The sequence below is a fragment of the Rhinolophus sinicus genome, linkage group LG05 (assembly GCF_036562045.2).
Source record: "Rhinolophus sinicus isolate RSC01 linkage group LG05, ASM3656204v1, whole genome shotgun sequence".
Classification (NCBI taxonomy): Eukaryota; Metazoa; Chordata; class Mammalia; order Chiroptera; family Rhinolophidae; genus Rhinolophus; species Rhinolophus sinicus.
This window is the reverse complement of record NC_133755.1, coordinates 161,029,558-161,049,185: the sequence shown is the minus strand read 5'-3', so window position 1 is coordinate 161,049,185 and position 19,628 is coordinate 161,029,558. Positions and strand designations below refer to the sequence as shown.

General features: G+C 41.8%; 1 protein-coding gene across 6 annotated transcripts in view; it reads left to right on the top strand.

Annotated features, from left to right (window-relative positions):
- Window positions 1–19,628, top strand: part of NHSL1 (NHS like 1) — a 214,780-nt gene that overhangs the window by 71,065 nt on the left and 124,087 nt on the right. Inside the window, exon 1 of one of the 6 annotated variants that reach the window (XM_019732758.2) lies at window positions 18,285–19,171. The exons of 4 other annotated variants lie outside the window; for them this stretch is intronic. In XM_019732758.2, the coding sequence (XP_019588317.2) occupies window positions 18,970–19,171 (202 nt within the window). In that variant the 5' untranslated portion in view covers window positions 18,285–18,969. Of the gene's footprint in view, window positions 1–18,284; window positions 19,172–19,628 lie in introns of those variants that run through there. One more of the 6 variants, XM_019732760.2, reaches the window with a different exon arrangement.

Sequence of the window (19,628 nt, the reverse complement as noted above, 5' to 3'; positions counted from 1 at the left end):
TCACTAACAAGGTTTGGAAGAGCAGCCAGGCACGCAGCTTCACTGAGGTGTTAGGAAAATGAAGAAAGGATGGTCTTCACAGAGGATTTTAGGTGCTTGATCAATGATTGACTAGCTCAATAAAATAAACACTAATTTGTTTCTACACCTAGAGTTGGAAAACTAAGAAATAGGGGATCTTATGTTTACATTAGATTTTCACATTATTACAAATGATATCTGTTATTCCTTGACTTTTTGTTTATAAATCTGAATTTTTCTTCAGTATTTTACTTGTAACCCAAGATGACCGATTGGAAAACTTAGTAGATATCTTGATGTTTAAGTGTAACTTTGTCAAATTGATATAAGGCTATACTGTATGTTACTTAAGAAAACAATGTTATATTTTCTTGATTTCTTTTTAACTTTTAATTGAAAGATAACATGCATACAGGGAAGTGCACATACTTAATTGCTTTTTAACTTGAGAATGTCTTCCGTCTTTTGAACGGTTTCACACTAGAGTTGGTTTGTCCACTTCTTGCACTAACTTGAATGGATCGTGATGTTCATTCCTGGGTCTCCCTAATATGCAGCTGCTAAAGGAAGCAAGAGGGGTAATGCTACCGTTAAAATGACAACTCAAAAAGGGAATGTCCTTGACAGAGGGCCTGCTAGAAGTAAGGCATATTAGTCTTTTGTATTCTGCTCAGTATTTGGAGGTTTTAACTTTTTTTTATTGTAAGGTGGGAATCCTGTACACTTGAAACTTTCCTTGAGAGAGGCTTTTTTGTTTTGTTTTGTTTTGTTTTTCTGTCGCACTTAACTCGTGCAAGTTAGGAATAATTTGCTGCTGCTGCCTCTACAGGTTATCTCATCGAAGCTTTGAGAACCCCTTTATCTCCCGGCCGCCTTGAATCTGGGACCCTTAGGAGCAGCTCTTCTAACGTAAATTAATTGCAGCAAGCTCCTCGGGATGTCATTTTGTGGTGCTGTCGAGTTTTTCAAGAACTTTGGATATTTTGCCCAATGTGTATCACCCCTTTATAATCGTAAGCATTTTAACAAATGAAATACTGTTCAGTTTCTTCACTTGCTTTTAAATATGTCCTGCGAGTTCAGCAATCCACTTAGTCCATCAAAATCCTTTCTGTACTTGTCCACTAATCCTTTTAGTCTATTTTTAGATTTATTATGTGCTTTTCATATAGTTGATGAAAAAGCTTTCATTTAAAAAATTATTTCCACATGACCCTGGAGGCTTCCCATTGTAGTTGAACAATAGTTGGGATGTTGCATTCTTTGTTGAAACTGCAAAGAGTCAATGTGACATATCAGGGAACCTTAGACTTAGAGCTGGGAGAGCCCCAGGGGTGGTAATTTAGCCTCTTCATGTTACAGTTAGATGCCCAGAGTTTCAGCAACTTATCCAGGCTTCCTCCACTGGTCACACAGTGTCTGTTCTAAATACCAGGCCCTGTTCTTTTGCATATATCAGATTGATCCTTGAATACCTCAGACTTTCAGATTTTTTGCCAAAGAAATGGCTTTCCACTTGCTTTGCATGGGAGCTGCAAAAGAAGAGGTCATTTTGATCTGAATATGTTTGTGTTAAGCTTTCAAAGAGAGGTGTATGACCTTTGTATCTTCTTGGGGTTGGGAAGAAGGCAGTGTTAAGGAGACCCAGAAATGTCATGCTATTGATAAGGTGGAGAAAGGTGGATCATATTGGAACTATGTCTGTGTGTCAGTTACACAAGTCCTGTAGCACGTGCATGTGCAAAGGTGGTGTGGCAGCCAGGTGCCTTGGCAGCCTCTGGACGCCTCCCTTTCTCTTACCCGTCATCTCCATCAGGACTCACAGTGTCGTCTCCTAACCATTTCTCAACTCTCTCTTTACCCATTCAGTGTACCTTTGCTGCTGATTAAAGAAATTCAAAAAAGAAAGAGGGAAAGATTGTTTTTATAATCTATTCCAGGGTCCCCTATTATATTGAAGTCGGTTCTTTAAAAAAAAATTATGTACCATGTTTCCTCGAAAATAAGACCTAGGCGGACAATCAGCTCTAATGCATCTTTTGGAGCAAAAATTAATATAAGACCTGGTCTTATTTTACTATAATGTAAGACCGGGTCTTATATAAGATGTATAATATAATATAATACAATTAAATAGTGGGTCTCATATTAATTTTTGCTCCAAAAGACATATTAGAGCTGATTGTCCAGGTAGGTGTTGTTCTCAGGGATATACGGTATCTTTAATTTCAACTCTTTTCTTCTCTATTCTGACATACTCTGCTTAAGGCCTACATGTACAAGATAAGTAAATATAATTTACGGAGAAAACTGGTTTTCAAAAATCACTTTCTATCTCACAGGTGTGGGGCCTCCTTCTGAGATACCCCACAGAGGCCTACGTCCTGTTCTATGTATCATACAATAGTCTCGGCTTTGGCACAGTGAACATTACTGGTTTTGACTTTCTCAGGTGATCTCCAAAGGGTCAAGACATGTAATGAAATGTTGAGCCTCGAAGTACAGTCATGTGAGTTGTGTGGGGCGGTTGGGACTTAGCTCATGTGTGAAGCAGCAGCCCCCCAGCTGCAGCCATTGGCCCCTGAACAAGCTTTGTGGAGCACTCTTGGTTCTAAGCACTGTACCTCCTCTCAATACGCATTTGTTTCTTTGTGAAAATGGCCCATGAGAAAAAAAAAAAAAAGGCCACCTGTGAATGCTGTTGATTAGTCTGTAAACTTGGGGACTCATGAAAATCTTGCTCTGTCGCCCTTTCCTTATTAATGTCAATGTGCCTGATTTACAATCAATTATTTGTCTGTTGACCTCATCATCCTAGGAAGCAGAACAATGGTTTTCAGCTCTGGCGGCTGCTCCTTGGGAATCATGTTGGATTCTGTGGATTTGGCACTGGGCCCAACATCTGTAGAGTTAAGTGCTCCCTAGGTGATTCTGATGTACAGCCACGGTGGAAAACCATGGCAATAGACTACAGCATACAGATCAAAGGGTTCAGGGAAAATACACGGCTACTCCGAGTCTTTCCGCAGGAACAGGTACAGGGGTTGTTTTAGCTTAGAGTCGGGGAGCGATCTTGGGAGCCCAGGGGAACTGGCAGTCCTGTTAGCAATGAGAAGTTCAGTTCTCAGGGATTTAGCTCTGTTTAGGCTTCTTTTCCCAATTCCCATTTGACTTAATAGAAACTCCCACCTTCTCCTGAAATCATTGTGAACGGGAGTCTAACTGTCCACTGCTGCTAAAGAACAAAAATATAGGGTGCTTTCAGAAAAGCCCTTTCTCCACTCTGTTGCTTGGAAGCTACTGAACCAGTGTCGTAGTGTGTTGCTCTTGTTTTATTCCCAACCCCCCTCCCAGATAATAAGTGTGATCAAATAAACCGAAATTTCCATCCTTGGAAATTTACAGCATCATTAGCATATGAAAGGCTGGGAAAGTCCTGTGGATACCAAAACAAAAAAAAACCTTTTAAAAACTTCGTTTGAGTTAAACAAACTTATTTGCATAGGAAGAGACAAGACTTTTTGCTGCCATTACCTACAACTGAGCAGTTTTTCCTTAACACCATTTCTGGAAAGACTAGCCAAGTCACTTTTTGATTCAGTAAATTTTTTAGGGTTAATTTCTGACAGCTGAACCTCCTTTTAAAATCTTCTTTGAAGTTGGACTGAATTAACAAATGGAAGGCTTGGCAGAGCCGTTTACTAATTCATAACTACATCCCTCTGCTTTCTTTGTGTTGCTAAGTACTATAATCTTTGACCTGAAAGGAAGAATACTGCTAACAAGTAAATATTTAAAAGGCCCCATGAAGTATAATGTGCATGAGTTTGTGCCTGGGGAGCCTGTCTGCTGGATGAAAGAAGTGACTCACTTTTCATCTCCTAAATAGGCTGTTGTTTTACAGTAGGTTGAAAGGAAGTATTTTAAGTGCTTAGGTTAGATTTCTTTTTATTTTTAGATTTAGTTAGCCACTGGCTTCACTGATTTGAAGGTAAGTCGTAATTCCTAAGTGTGTCACTACTCTGTACGAATGTTATGAATGAATGAACTCTGTGCTACCAAAGCCCACTTGGAACAGTTTGAGGAAACGGAAACATGACTCATTGATGTACTTGAAGAGTATCAAGGGGGCCTCACTTACTGCAGAGCCAGCCCTGATGTGTGCAGAGCCCGGATGGGGGCCAGGAGACCAGGGTTCTAGTCCTGACAGTGCCCCTGACTACCCAGGTGACAGTGGCTTCGTCACCAAACTTCTCTACCTTCTGTGTACAATGGGAGGTGCGAATTCTTTGTTACTGGGATAACTTCCAGCTTGGAGGGTAAATGAGTCTTTGCATTCTACTGATTGTCTGGTTTGTGTGGAAGTGGGTGTGTATGTTTTAATGGCCTTCAGATGGGATTCATCAAGGTTCCATGAAACGAACCTTTATTTTTAAAATTTGAAGTGAACTGCTATGACAGAGTTTGGGCAAGTCCATAACCGAAAATGAGGAAACAAGTAAACTTTGATTTATAAGGCTGTGGGGAACTGGTCTCATGTGGCTGAGGTATTTAGCATGTAGAATGATGCATACGTGATTCTGTTGGAGAAAGGTTCATTATTGTTCACAGGCAAACGTTTTGCTCTATCTGGATTTCTTTTCAAAAGCTATAAAATAACTCCTAGATACCATGCTTGATATGCTCTATTATGTTTTTAGAAACTATTTAGGCCACCCTATGAAATATATCCACAGACATTTTTCCTTTAGACTAGCAACCCGCATACCTGATACCTTCCAACGTTTAGTTTTTATACATTACTATTGTATAAAAATAATCTCTGTTCTACTATTTTCATTCAGTGATCTTCTTTTATGCAGGCTGGATTGACAGGTATACCTTGCCGTGTCAGTGCGGAAACTTCCTGTGTATTCTTTAAAAGTGATAATCCGGTTTATTTAGTTTAATGTTTTGGGGAGCAGGGAGTAGCACAGTTTTCTTGAGGATCATGATTAATTCTCTTTAGTTTTATTATGGCTACGGGAATACATTAATTGTCATGCAGTAATTGTGCAAAAATCTCCAAAGATGTTTTCAAATGGTAACTTTCAAAGTTAAATCGTATTTGAAAGTTTCTGTAATTTTACCCCTTTTTTCTGTGGTGTAAGCCACAGGTGGAGTATTTGTTACCAGTGGTTTTTTTGTTTTTGTTTTTCCTTTGAAAAAAATGTTAGCAGTGGTCTCTTACCTGTTCCTTTTCCTAATTATGTTTTGCACATTCTCAGGTTCAAAAAGATGTCTAACAATAACGATTTCCATATACAGAGGGTGCCAAAAAAAGTATACACATTTTAAGAAAGGAAAAAACTATTAAAATTATAATAATGTACACCGATAACAAAAGATAAATACAAGTCATGTATATACATTGTTTTGGCACCCCCTGCCCGGGTATCCAGAGCCTCCTACACTGCTACGTGCTTGACTCATAACCCCACTAGGTGGCGGTATTGCTTTCCGTGTGTGTGTGTGTGTGTGTGTGTGTGTGTGTGTGTGAGTTCAGAGAGGCTTGACCAAGGTCACATTGTCGATAAATACATGTTGAAACCAAGATTGCAATCCAGCTCAGCTTGATTAAAATATTTGTGCTTTCCCTTATGTTTTACCAGCATGTGTTGTTGGGGGGGAGAGGGGAGGAGGGAGTGCAAAGTGATAAAGCCTTCTTACATTATCTATTAAGTAAATTTTTACCGAACACTCACAGAATTAAAAATGTTCTTCTCAGGGACTTGTTCATCACTGCTGGGCAGGAGAATGGATAACATGGGTGGGTAGGCATCCAGTTACCTACAGCAAACTAAGGAATCCTGTATGACCAGCTTCATGGCGCCCTGAGAGTTCTCAGGATGGAGGCGATATACATCGATGAACAGACAGCCACTCTGGAGGTCAGAAATGATGCTACAGAGGAAGGGGCCCTGAGATGAGTCTAGAAGGGCAGGTTGGCCTCTGGTGGGGGCTGAGAAACCTGGGTTTGATTAGAGGGCTGTCTTGCCTGTTCTCAGGTTTGTTCATAGGGAGATTAGTTATCTTTGAGTTTGGATGTCACGGTGGGAGTAAGGCTTAAGGGAAAATCTAAAGACTTAGAACAGCCAGGACGATATGAAAGGTAGGACTAGAAATATGTAGAAAAATGAGGGTCCAGTCGGGGTGGGCAGTCAAACTTGTGGTGAGGCTGTTTTCTCCATTTAGGAGGTGCGTAGAGCATAATGGAAGCATTAGAGTGAACAAGTTGCAAGGGGCTGAGGAAGAGGGAGTGCTGAGCCAGGACTGTCCCAACTCCAGGGTGAGCACCTTCATTCATGCTGCAGACAGCCATCAGGAGGCAGGAATGAACCAGGGGAGGGGAGATGGGCGAAAGGGGGTATTGGGTGACAAGGAGGGACGGGTTCAGGTGGGGCAGCCTTGTAGGTCCCCCAGCTAACATAAATCTTGGTGGGCAGCAGTGGGGCCTCTACCCTATGCTGAGCAGTGAGAGGTTGGTTAGTGCTGCCCAACTGCTTGTTGCTTACCTGACTGCCTTGGGAAGCCATTCCTCACCTGTGGGCAGGTTATGACAGTGCCCATCTCAGGATCACCCATTAGGTTATACGGCACATGCTGGACCACACATTGTCTGACAAGCCCACCAGGTGACTGCGTCCCTGTCCTTTGTCAGACATTCTGTGCCTCTGGGGTGGGGCCCTGGGATCTGTATTTTAATGAGCATCCCCAGGTCATGTTGATGATCAGGCAAGTTTGGGGAACACGGACGTGGGTGCTTTGGGTGTCCAAAGGCTGGACACTGTCCCCTCAGTAATACTTCTTTAGCTCCTCACCCATGCTGGCCAGCGTAAGTGCAAAAGACACTTCTGAATTTTAACCTGTAGGTTATTGCAGTGAGTGGATACTTGACTGTTTTTATTTTATAAGATAACTTTCAGGATCCTTTGCTGGTTCCTGACCCAGTCTTGGCCAGTGTTTAAATATAATTAATTACTCCTTCCAGGCAAATCCACCCAGCCTCTCCTGCCTTTGCAGGATGAATGGTTCTGTTCTGCCACCTGCTGGTCAACTACAGGCAAACAATGTCATGGTTTGAGGATGGCCCGGTATAAGACAAGGTTTTGCGCACAATTTTCAGTGGGGCGTAGGTGAGGCAAAATCTCTTATTTTAAATAGAACAGTCTGCTCTAAGTTAAACCTTTTACACGTAATGTTGCAAATATGAGAAAGTTACTTTCTTCCTTTCTTGGAGCTTTTTTTCCAGCCCAGGTGTTAACATGTGAGTAACAACAACACATTTTGAGAGATCAGTTTGCCCTGTTAATCTCAGAAAGAATGTTTTCTTTATGCCACGTGTCCATTCTATGGACAGGTGATTCTGGGGGTTCCAGGCAGTGGTGAAGACAGGTGGGATTCAAGCTCCAGGGAAGAAGTGTGACCTTGGAAAATTGCTTTACCTCTCTGAGGATTAGTGGATTTTTCCGTGTAGTTATAGTACATCCTCATCTTTATTGTTTTAAACTGTGCCTGGCCCTGGGTCCCAGCTTTGCCAGTGACGCAGACCTGTTGGGCGCTGGGCCACACAGTGGTAAACTACTGAGATGTGGTTCCTGCAGCCACGCAGCTGGCACCATGGTGTCTCACACAGACTCCCAGAGCCTGTTTCATCTGTAAAAGGAAAGTATATGACAGGATCCTCTCCAAGGTCTCCTTTGGCCCCTCGCTTCTGGAACTTACACAATCAGCAGGAAGAGTGGGACTTCGTTTTCCTAGTGACTAGAAGGCAGTGTCTGTTCTTGGGCCTTCGGACGAGGGCCAGGCTTTCAGACCCCACCTGGGCCCCAGCGACACCCATGTGTGGTACAGAAGCTTCTGAGGAGGTTCATTGCATGCTTTGTGTCTGATGCTCTTTTAAACATTTTTAACGATTAGAATTGGAAAAATGACTTCTTCATTTTCTTTTTCTCTCACATATTACTTATTGAAACACAGAACTAGTATTTAACTTAGCTTTATCTATAAACAATATGTAAATAAACACCCTCAAAGATTAGGGGTTCTTAATTGGGAGAAAGGGGTATATGAAGACTTCATAGACTGTGAAGCTTTTTAAACATACAGGTAGCAAACAAAAAACCCCAAGCCCAATCTACGCATGACTATCAAATAAGAATCTTTTAGAAAAGATGATTTTGATGTTCGCCCATGATTGACTCGAGATACTACTGTAGTGTCAGTTAAGACACATCCTGAGTCTCCTTGAGCAGTGCTAGGCCATCACACATTCGGGGACGTACAGTGTCCCAGACACTGTGCTTAGCTCGGACCCTGGACACTGACAGATGCTTACTGAACATCCCCTCTGTGCCTATTGCTCTCTCCCACCTTGACTAGGCTGATGGCAAAACATTTCATTAGACTGTTGATTTCTTTACTTATACTTTAATATGAGGCTGTCCCTTACATAAGGAAATTAGATTGAGAACTTTCATCTACGGCCAAACCACCCTGAACACGCCGAATCTCGGAAGCTCAGCAGGGTCGGTCGGGTCTGGTTAGTACTTGGATGGGAGATTTTGAACTTTCCTCAGACTTCATTGTGATCTCATTTTGTAGCAGGCATCTTTCTGGAAATGGCTGAGCATATGCTTACCTGTGAATTCTTAAGTGACTTAGGTAGATGAGATTCAGAAATAGGCACTCTCTCCCTGTCGCTTGCATGAGTGGAGGTATTGTCTTGCCCCAATTATGTTGGGTGTGACTATGTGACTTGCTTTGGCCATCGGAATGTCAGCAGCTGTGATACAGAAGAAGCTGTACAGGTGAGCTTTGCTCCTCGATGCCATTGCCATGAGAAAGGTAAGCTTGGTCTGGTCTGCTGGTGCTCGGAGGGGGAGGAGAAGTACCTAGTGGTCACCCCTAGGGTGACCAGTCTTCCCGGTGTTCCCAGGACTTCGCTCAATTTAAGCAAGTGCCATGTCCTGGGGAGTTCCTCAGTCTTGGGCGTATTGGGACAGCCGCCTTGGAGCACAGCCACCCCGAGCCGTGACCAGTGGAAATTGGTGACCTCCAGATCACCTCTAGATTTCTCAGACTTGTGAGAAATCACAAATGACTTTCGTTTGAAGCCACTGAGTTTTAGGGAGGTTTGTTTTATAGCAATAGCTCAGTGATATCGTTTCCAGTAAACATTTCTTGTTTGAACTGAGACAGCTTCTGGTAGTTTTGAAGGGTGAGTGAAAGTTAAGCCGGTGAAAAGGATGAGAAGTGTTCCGGCAAATGCAGGAGAATGAGTCAAGGGCCTAGGGGCTTAGAGTTTGGTGTGAGCTGGCAGGTGAAGCACAGCTTTGATGGGGCGCATGGCTGAAAGCAGGGTAGCCCATTGCCCAAGGACTGTAGTAGCCCAGGTGAGAGACCCGACAGCTGTGTCTGTCAACGGTTGAAGGGAAGACCTTTGGGAGTCGGGCAGACCTTTGTTCAAATTTCAGTTCTGCTACCTAATAACTTGGGGACTTGAAGCAAGTTATTTTATCACCTTTATCTTCCGTGTCTGTATGTATAAAATATGTATGATAATATATATCTCAGAGAGTTTTTGTTAGAGGGAAGAAACATGGTTTCTTCCTTCTGACTCTACATTTATCTACCAAGATGGCGGCAGTAATCTATTTAGAAAGTATGAGTGAAAGCAAGTTGGGCATTATGACTGTTTTGTCACTGGTGTCAGAAGTTTTTCAAGTTTTCTTCCCCCCACTTTAAAAAAAAAGAAATTTAAATTTCTCATTCATTTTCACTCAGTTATGCCCCAGGGAAAAGGGATGCTTTAGACTTGAGATAAAATACTCTGAAGTAACTAAAGGTTACTTATTGCATTTATTGCATTCATCTACATATTCTTAATAATTTAAACATTGCTTTTCAAATTAATGCCACTTTTGCCAAAAAAAAAAAAAAAAGTAGCACTTTTCATCACGTTATGACCTACCTCACATAAAACTAAAAATATTTTCATGTGTGGTGACAGGGATATATGTGAAATCTCTGTATCTTCCTGTCAATTTTGTTTTGAACCTAACATTGCTCTAAAAAATTAATTCTCCAGAGAGAGCAAGCGAGAGAGGAAGAGCTGCCAAAAAAAAATTTAAAAACAATTTTTTTTCCAAACAACCAAAGCAGATATAATTGGCTTAAAATTGAATTTTTATGAAGTAGAACCTTGAAACTTCTAAATGTTTGAAGCTTTTTTTCTTATTATGAAAGCAAGGCATACTAATATGACAAAGACTAAAAGATTCAAAAAGTTATAAGAGCATAAGGTCACACTGTAAGTAACCAGGTCAGTGGCAACTACTTAGACACTTGGTGTATATACTTCTAGTTTCTTATTGGGATTTTTTTCTGTCAAATTACTTCTATAAATAGCCAGTTGTTGGTAATTTAGGCTGTTTCCACTAATCCCCAATGAAGCCAAGTTTTCCCAACTTTTGCTTTTATATAAACAACACAGAATAAATGCCTGAAAAGGAATTAGAAAGTTTGAAAAGTGTAAGACTGAAAAAAAATAAAAAATCTCAGAAGTCTTACAAAATGAACTGAAATGTTTAAAGATCGTAAAACTCTCCCTTGGTGCCCCTCTGTATTAATTTCCTCTGGCTACTGTAACAGATGACCACGAACATTGCAAATTTAATCTCTCGCAGTTCTGGAGGCCAGAAGTGTGAAATCAGGGTGTTGGCTGGACTGCATTCCCTCCAAGGCTCTAAGAAAGATCCTGTCTTTGCCTCTTGCAGCCAGCCTATGAGGGCTGCTGATATTCCTTGGCTTGTGGCTGCATCGCTCTAGTCTCTACTTCTCTGGTCACGTTGCCTTTTCCTCTTCTGTCTGAAGTTTCCCTCTGCCTCTCTCTGATAAAAGACCTTTATAAGATGCATTTAGTGCCCACTCAGCTAATCTAGTATAATCTCCCATCTCAAGACCCTTAATCACATTTCCATACCCTTTATTCATATAAGGTAATATTTACAGGTTCCTCCCCCCCCATTACTAATACTAAGAAAGTTAGTGATTATGAGGCTATTAATTTTTTACCAAATTATCATGTTGGCCAAATTTAGTGGTATGCTGCAGTCAGCGTGTATAGGCTGTGAGAACCAATTTTTAAAATTTTAGGATTTTAGCAGGTTGCTTGTGAAATTGTTGATAGCTTGAAATTGACCTTGGTGAGAGTCTTTACACCATGGAAATACTACATATTAGGTCTTCCCTCACTCCTACCCTCACCCCAGGGAGTTGTTTTACCAAGAGACCATTGATGGGCCAAATCCCCGACCTCTAAGAAACTCAGCTCAGAGTTTTCTCACCCGGAAGAACCCTCCAGACACCCGGGGCATGGCTCAAGGCCCCTACTTCTTTAATTTCCTTATTTTTTTTTTTGCACTCTTTTAAAAGTAGTTGTGTGCATATCTGTGTTGTACAATAAGTCTTAAACTTCTTGAGGGCAGGGACCTGTGTTTTGTGCTTTAGTATCAAGCTGCCTGGCTCATCTCCTGGATCAATAAATATTTAACTGATCCTGTTATTGGGGCTCTTTCCCACCTGTGGGGAATTGCAATAATTATCTATCTATCTATCTATCTATCTATCTATCTATCTATCTATCATCTATCTATCCATCCATCTATCTATATTTCTGTCTTTTTCCCTGTTTGAGGACATACTTGAATTTGGCTACTGTGTACCACTAATAAATGAATTTTAAGTACTTTATGCCCAATTCTGTTTACTCATATCTTTGGACGTAAGATTTATCTGGTTCACGGGAATCACTGTTGGTACCCGCAATTTTCAACATGTATTTAGCATGGAATGGTAGTGCAATAAAGTTTGGCTGACTTGATGACATGTCCGTTAAAAAACCAGATCTATTCAGTATGCTGTATAAAGCTATAGTGAATATAGTTTTAAAAAGAGTTCAATAGAATAAACCCTTTGGGAGGTCACTTAAGGCTGACTGAAAAATTCTTTGTCTTAAACATGTACCAGGAATCACTGATGTAAAAAAATTTTCCCACTGCCACAGAACAACTAAATTCGCACAGTAGAACCCAGAAGGACCCAGCCTGTCTGTATGGATTACGAGGTAGACTGTCTCTTGCTTGTCTGATTTTGGTTCCATGTTGATTGCCCTACATTCTGGGCGGGATCACTGGATTCTGGAGTTCTGGTGAATGGAAGCAGATGTCCTAACTAAGAAAAGTATGCAGCCTAGCACTCAACAACCCTCTTTCTTCTAAAAGTGAAGCAGTATAACTTTATGAAGAATGGAATTTTATTATTAACCCTTTAATTGAGATTATATATACGTTTTTTCAGTTTACAAATTTTACTTTTATCTTTTGGAATTTATCACTAAAGAAGTGATCGCTTTAAAAGTCTTTATCTCCTTGTCCAGGAACATGTTAACATCAAAAGAAAGAGGTGACATGGAAATGAGTAGATGGTTTAGTTGTTCACTCTTTTGACCAACATTTGTTAAATGCTGGTTGTGTGTAAGATACTGTAAGACACTTGAGGTGAAGAGATGAGATCCCTGCCGTTGGGGAGCGTTACAGTCCAGTGCTGTGCTAACTCGAAGGTGGCCTATGGACCGGACATCGCTTGGGCCCTTTTAGGACTTCAGCATTTCAGGCCCTACCACAGTCTTGAGTCAGACTGCATTTTGATAAGATCTCCTGACTTGTGTGCATAACAAAGTTTGCAAAGGACTGGTTGAGTAAATAGAAAAAATGATAATTTTAAAAGGATCACTGGAGAGGCCACAGAGAGGCACCGCACACAAAGGAGAGCATGATTAAAATAATGTTTGTTTGTTCTTTTTTAATTTGGAATTTTATTTCAACCTCAGAGTGAGTTCATTTTGATATTCTTCCATCAGAAGAATCTCAAAGTCAGTGCTCAGTTTTAGGAGACCTTCTACTCTGAACCTCTTGGATGGGGACATTTTCTTGGTTCAGATTGGGGAAGAGTTTGACTGCTCACCAGTCAATCCCTCTGACTCTTAGTAGAAACATAAATAAATCTTTCCAAATTCATGGGTATTTCACTCAGCAATTCTCAAAGAAGATGATTCTAGAACTTCCTCAGTAATGTATTCTGGTGCGTCCCAGTTCTTAACAGTTTACTTTTCTTTATTACTTAAATCATTCCTGAAATAATAGACAGTAATTTCTGACAGTCACCACATCCCTCGGTGATGGCTCCTGTACCAGGAGCAGCCTGTTTTCCTTTGCAGCGCCCCGCCCCCGGGCACTGAGAACTGCCATATTGATCCCATATCAAGTGATCCCGGGGGAACCATGTGGCCGAGGCTTAGAGTGTCAGATCTGTTCAGGAGTCCTTCTCAGACATGAAGACATTGAAAGGTGGGGTTTAGGCGTGTGGTAGTCCTTAGCTACAAAGGTCTGTATTTCATCTTTCCATTCAGGGAAACAACACTCCTATTAATTTTGTTAAAAGGAACCCCTTCTGACTTTTCAAGGTACAGCTGAAAGCAAAGGCAGTAGTTTTCTTTCTTTTGAATATTGAAACAGTGGTAGGTGAGGAGGACCCTGTAAACAGGCCCTTCTCTGAGTAGGTAATTGGCTGTGTTTTGTCTTCCATGACTTCTTTCTTGAGTCAGTCAGTTGTTTAATTCCTTAGAGGGTAGGAGGAAGTAGGATTTAGTATACTATGGGAGTTGGCTTGCTATGGCCCTGAGGGTAATTTTTTTTTTTTCCGCTTTTTCTCTTTTTTAGTTATAAATGTCTGGCTCAAATTGTTTACTTCTGGATGTTGAGGAAAGCTTTCATTATTAGTGTACAAATTATCTCAGAGAAAGATTTCCACTTAAGCCTACTCTTAAATTATTTATAAGAGATGACAGTTGGAAAACCTACTGTACCCTGTCCTAGAAGCCAAAGGTCCCTATGGGTCGGCTGGGTGATTCATGTGGTAATCTGATAGGGTGCACACTTCAGCGCTCTTACCCGGCCAGGGCTGCTTCACAGTAGGACACAGCTTAGAGTGACGCTCCTCACCACTGTATAGGGTGTTCACCGTCGTCTGTTCCTAAACATTCCAAACTCCCCGCCACCCCAGCCAACCCCACCGGCTTCGACTGTACAGCACTGTTCTCCGTTGGTTTCTACCTCCAGGATTCTGTCTGTCCTATCCTTCCTTCTAGATTTGAAGGGGAGGGTCAGGGCAGAAAAGGCACACATGGAAATTAAAAGTCAACAGTGTTCATTTGTGGCCTTTGAGGCCAGAAAACTGATGGCACTTGAAATTAGTTCCCACTCTTGGCTGGCATTTTACACAGATGGCAGGTGCAGCAATTACATGCCCGAGTGGGCTGAGGGGTTTGTCTAGTCCTATATCCTGTTGTGTTTCACAATTTTTATTAAATCAAAAACTTCCATTTGAGCTAAACTCCTATTTAAGGATGTGGGTATATATTAAAACATGAAATATTGTGTCTTTTGGCAAGGACCTTCCAAATGTATTCAATCTATCCCTCTGACTCTTGGTAGAAACATAAATAAATCTTTCCAAATTCATGGGTATTTGACTCAGCAATTCTCAAAGAAGATGATTCTAGAACTTCCTCAGTAATATATTCTTGAACGTCCCAGTTCTTAACAGTTAACTTTTCTTTAATCTACTTAAATCATTCCTGAAATAATATACAGTCATTTCTTGTCCTTTTGTCAGTAGTGATGGGTAAGTTTCTCACCACCCTCCAGTGCTAAGAACTTAATATAAAAGAGGCAATAAATTGTAAACCTGGTATCGATCCACCCGGGGGGCGGGGGGGGGGGCATTATCCACAGGCGGCTCGTCCAGCCGTTTCTATCACTGGGCTTCCATCCCACAAGTAAAAGGATACGGGGTGCTGCCCAGGAGCGGGGTGACAAAGCCCTTCCACTAAGCCTATGTATTTCATTCTGTAATCCCTCACCGACTTCCTCTAAACATATAATTTAAGCAAGATTATTTATCTGATTTCCCGATGCCTGGAGCTCAGATGTGGCAAAGTGGTGGGAAGCAGGCCGTTCCTGGCATACAGGATGACAACAGAAGTTTCAGTTTGACAGGCTGACAGTGAGCGGGGAGATGGGAAAGCACTGCCCGGTAAGGAATGCGGGTAAAAATCTGTTCATCCTGTCAGTTTAAAAGGTCTGGGAAGGATGCATTCCCCTGTAGATTTTCATGGGGAAAATGGTTAAATTATGCTGTTTTATTACATTGAAGATTATAGCTGAAGCTATTTAGAAAAAAACAAAACAAAACAGATTATACTCTAAAAATAGGGCTTTTCCACTGCAGCGCTACCGTGACGGTTGACAATACACATGAAGTTAAAGGCACAAGTAGCCATGACCCTGCGCTAGGAGGGCTGGGTGTGTAGGGCTCTTGGGTTGATAGTCAGATAATTAAAATGTGTGGTTCCTCTTGGTCACCAAACAAATGTGGTTTGAATGAATGTCATAGCTTTTCGAGGAGCTCACGTGCAATTTCCTAAGCTGATTGGAATACATTTCTAATATGGATAGTTAATATCTAAATGTTTCTTCCAAAGCTGCTTTAAACTCTTATATTCTGTCCACATAGGAACTCGGACCTAGTTGTGACAATAGTTAATTTATTTGACCTTCTTTTACATAAGTAAAGATATTAATAATCATGGCCTGATATAATGGAAACGTGGAATAGCTCGCAGATGGAGAATGGGTTATTGTGCAGATGTAGCCATAGGTTTTGGGCATAATGGACAATCCATTAAGTTTTTTTGGAAATCCAGCATAAGTGTATACACTTTGAGGGAGAGTCATGCGTCTCATCCCTGAATTGACAGTTGTCCTTCTTGGTTGCTTGGCTGTGAATGTCCCTCCAGCCCCTTCCCTCAGCTCTTTCCCAGATGTGTGTGGGAACAGAAGGTGCCAGAGGAAAACACACCGGTTACGAACGACACTAATCCATCTATGGGATTGTGCGCGCGTGTGTGGGTATTTCGAGGAGGCTGAGTGGGGAAGAGCATTCAACAGTACATCCTGGATATAAAGAACAGCACAAGCATTATTTCAGAGCTTAGATATTTCTAAATTAAAATAGAGCTGCAGCAGGGAGACATCAAGGAGGAGACCGATGCATTCCTTGTTTGGGGAGCACGGATCCTAGCAGAACGCACAGCACGGGTGTCAGGGGGCTGCAGGAACTTCTGCAACAGTAAGCAGCCTTTGAGATGTCTGTGTATTTTCTGGCGCGATGGTCCGTTTTCACTTTTTATATTTTGATTCTCAAAAGTGTCTTTGACTTAGAAAGAATACTGGGTCTTTGAAATGTTGATGTTAGCCATTGGTGCTGTACATAATTTGTACTATTTTGGTCCTTATGAGAGCGATCACAGTGGAGGTATCATTCCAATTTAATAGCTGAAGCAGGTCCAGAGGACTTGGTGATGGAGCCAGCATCTCTGGTAAGTGGTGACACTTCCAACCCAGTGGCATCTGACATGACCTGGTTCAGTTACTGACTCCTCTGTGACGTTGGGTATGTCACATACTTTCTCTGGGTCTGAATTTCCCCATCTGTAAATTAAGGGGTTTACACTGCATGATCTCGAGGGCCCTTTTAGCTTTTTTTTAAATTAAAATTTATTGGGGTGACAATGGTCAACCAAACTACATGGGTTTCAAGTGTACAATTTTGTAATACATCATCTACATATTACATTATGTGTTGACCACCCAGAGTCAGTTCGCCTTCCATCACCATATATTTGACCCCCTTTTAGCTTTTAAATTGAGTCTCTCTCTGCACAACCTGGACCATTGCGTGGTTCACCTTTGACTCCTAGTGCCTGGCCTCTGTCTGGTTTCTGTGGTAGAATGAACTGTCCATCTGAGGGACACTTTGCAGCCGATCTGCGTCTCTCTAGAAATGTTCCAGCCCTGTTAAGCTTGTAAGAGCCCTCTTCTTGAAATCTCAGTGAATTGCAGTAGATATGTGATACAAAATCCTGCTTTTATCATTTTAAATCAAAGTTTATTTTCTACTGCAATTTATCTTTTTTAATATGTATGTTCAATGCTGAGCAAAGGGAAGTGCGACGGACCCAATTCTCTACTTGTTGCTTATTAGCCTTACTCTGAATAACACTTTGGGGAGGGGAGGCTGATTCAAGTGTCTATGATGGAAAGTTGCAGGGACTTTTATACGCCTAGGACCATGGAATTATGTTGGCCTTGGCTGACATGCTGCATTCCACTGCATGCCAGCCTGTGGCTGTGGGCATTTTGTATGTCATGATTAAGGGTTTACATAGGAGCCTGGGTACTAGAGCCTGCAGCTAGTTGCTACCGTGTTTCTCCCAAAATAAGACCAGGTCTCATACCGTATTTCCTTGAAAATAAGACCAGGTCTTATATTAATTTTTGCTCCAAAAGATACATTAGGGCTTATTTTCAGGGGATGTCTTATTTTTTCATGTACAACAATCTACGTTTATTCAAATACAGTCATGTCGTCGTCTCCTGGAACCTTCTTCTGGGGCTTATTTTCAGGGTAGGTCTTATTTTCGGGGAAACATGGTAAAAGCATAGCTCTCAGATGCTGGTGCTCCCTGATAGGATGGTCATTCAGAACCAGAGAGGAATGGGGGGAGGCTACCCGGGGGCGGGAAGAAGAAGGTCCTCAGCCCTACACTCTGCTGCTGGTGGAAGACAGGAGAGGTGCTAACATGTGCAAGAATGGCGGCATTTCACCTTTGCTGAAAGCTGGGAGCGAAGGAATAGCCAGGTCAGTTTTATTCTCTTTGAAAGTACATTTCCTTAGATGACGACGTTGCTAAATCCACCTAGGAATGCTGGATGTGTGTATAACTATAGAGTCTTTTAAATCCCCTTCAAACAATCCCACTTTTAGAAGCGTGGTCTGATAATTAATAATCCAGTTATTATTATTATTATTATTTTAGTATTTATCCTCAGTAGTCTGTATTTTGCACAGACTTGCATTTCCATAGCTTTGCTGGAGTTCAGAAGTTTGAGCTGCCACTGAAGTATTGACTGTGGAGAGGCGGGGTTTTCTGGCTCCAATGAGGTGCTTTCAGGGTGGGGAAAGCCTATCATCTTTCACAGTGCTTGTGCTTACTCTGTAATCCAAGCAATCGCCACGCAGCCTGTTTTATTGTTTGTGGAGTCCTGTGGATCCTGGGCAGCTCACAGCCGGGAGAGAGGGCAAGTGGGCGGTTTAGGAATCTGCGCTGCGACAAGTGAGCTGAACTCTGATTTTTCCCAAGTCACCTGTGCAGGTGAACTTTACAGTGGGCGCCTGGGTTGGCGCTGAATCTTTCTCCAGCCTGAGGAGTCCCTTCTGTCTGCCACAGACAGCTGGCTTCCTGCCCTTGCGGGGAAAGATGCCTGGGAGAGGAGTAGGATTACAGTTTGGGATGCTAGGTACACACCAAAGAGTCGGAGTGCCGTGGTTCGCTTCTTTGCAAAGTCCTGACAAGTGTTCCTGAAATGAACACCCTGCATCATTTTTGAAAATTATACTTTTATTTATTTGTGTTTTGTTTATGGGTGGGCTGTGGCTATCCCTTGGATCTAGAAACCAAGTACCACAATGTGGCTAGAGTAAAAAAAGAAAATTTTTTTTGTTGTTGGTTTTTTTTTTTTTGTTTCTTAACCTCTCATTCTCCTTTTCTTTGTAATTGGGTGACACAGATGCAATCTTTTTGAATGAAGCCGTGCCTGACTCTCAACATTGTGTGAGTAGGTGGGAAGGAGCAGGCTGTTTAAAGGACCTGGACCAATTTTAAACACCGAGCTTTTTCTTTGCGGGGCTGTCCTTTGTCTCTAGTGGATTTTGATGTGAAGGAAGATGAAAAAGGAAGGCTCTTCAGGTTCCTTCAGACTCAAGTCAAATTCAGGTTCTCTCTCACGTGCTGTGAGTTGGATAAATTTTTCCTCGTTGTCCAGGCAGACAAAGAGGCTGTTTCGCAGTGACGGAGAGCTCTCGGTTTGTGGGCAGCAGGTGGACGTGGACGATGAAAACTGGACGTACAGAACCCAGCCCAGAAAAGGTGACTTGATTTTATTTTAACTGAAACATTTTTAGAAGTTTGCCATGTAGAGTTCTTTGTTCCTAGCACTGATTTCCCTTCTGATTTTTGACCCCATGAGGTGTTTTTGTCTGTTTGTTTTTGTATTGGAATTCAGTGTCATTCATTTGTGTACAGCTCTAAAATAAAAGTGCTTTTCCAACTCGATTCAGGTTGAGATTGTGTCCTTCGGAGGAGGACAAATTAGCTGTTATGCGTCTCCAGCATTCTTTCTCCCCCTATCACATCCACACGCTCAGGTGACTGGTGAAAAGTTCAATGGTAAACCACCATCTCAAAAGGGATCTTCTGCTCTTCAAACAAGTTAAGGTTAGGATGTGGAGCTCTTTCCTGGGACAGCGCACTGAAAAAACTTTGGGAACCCTGGATAGTCCCTTTGCATCTTTCTTTAAGAAAATTGATGAATTATATGAATGCT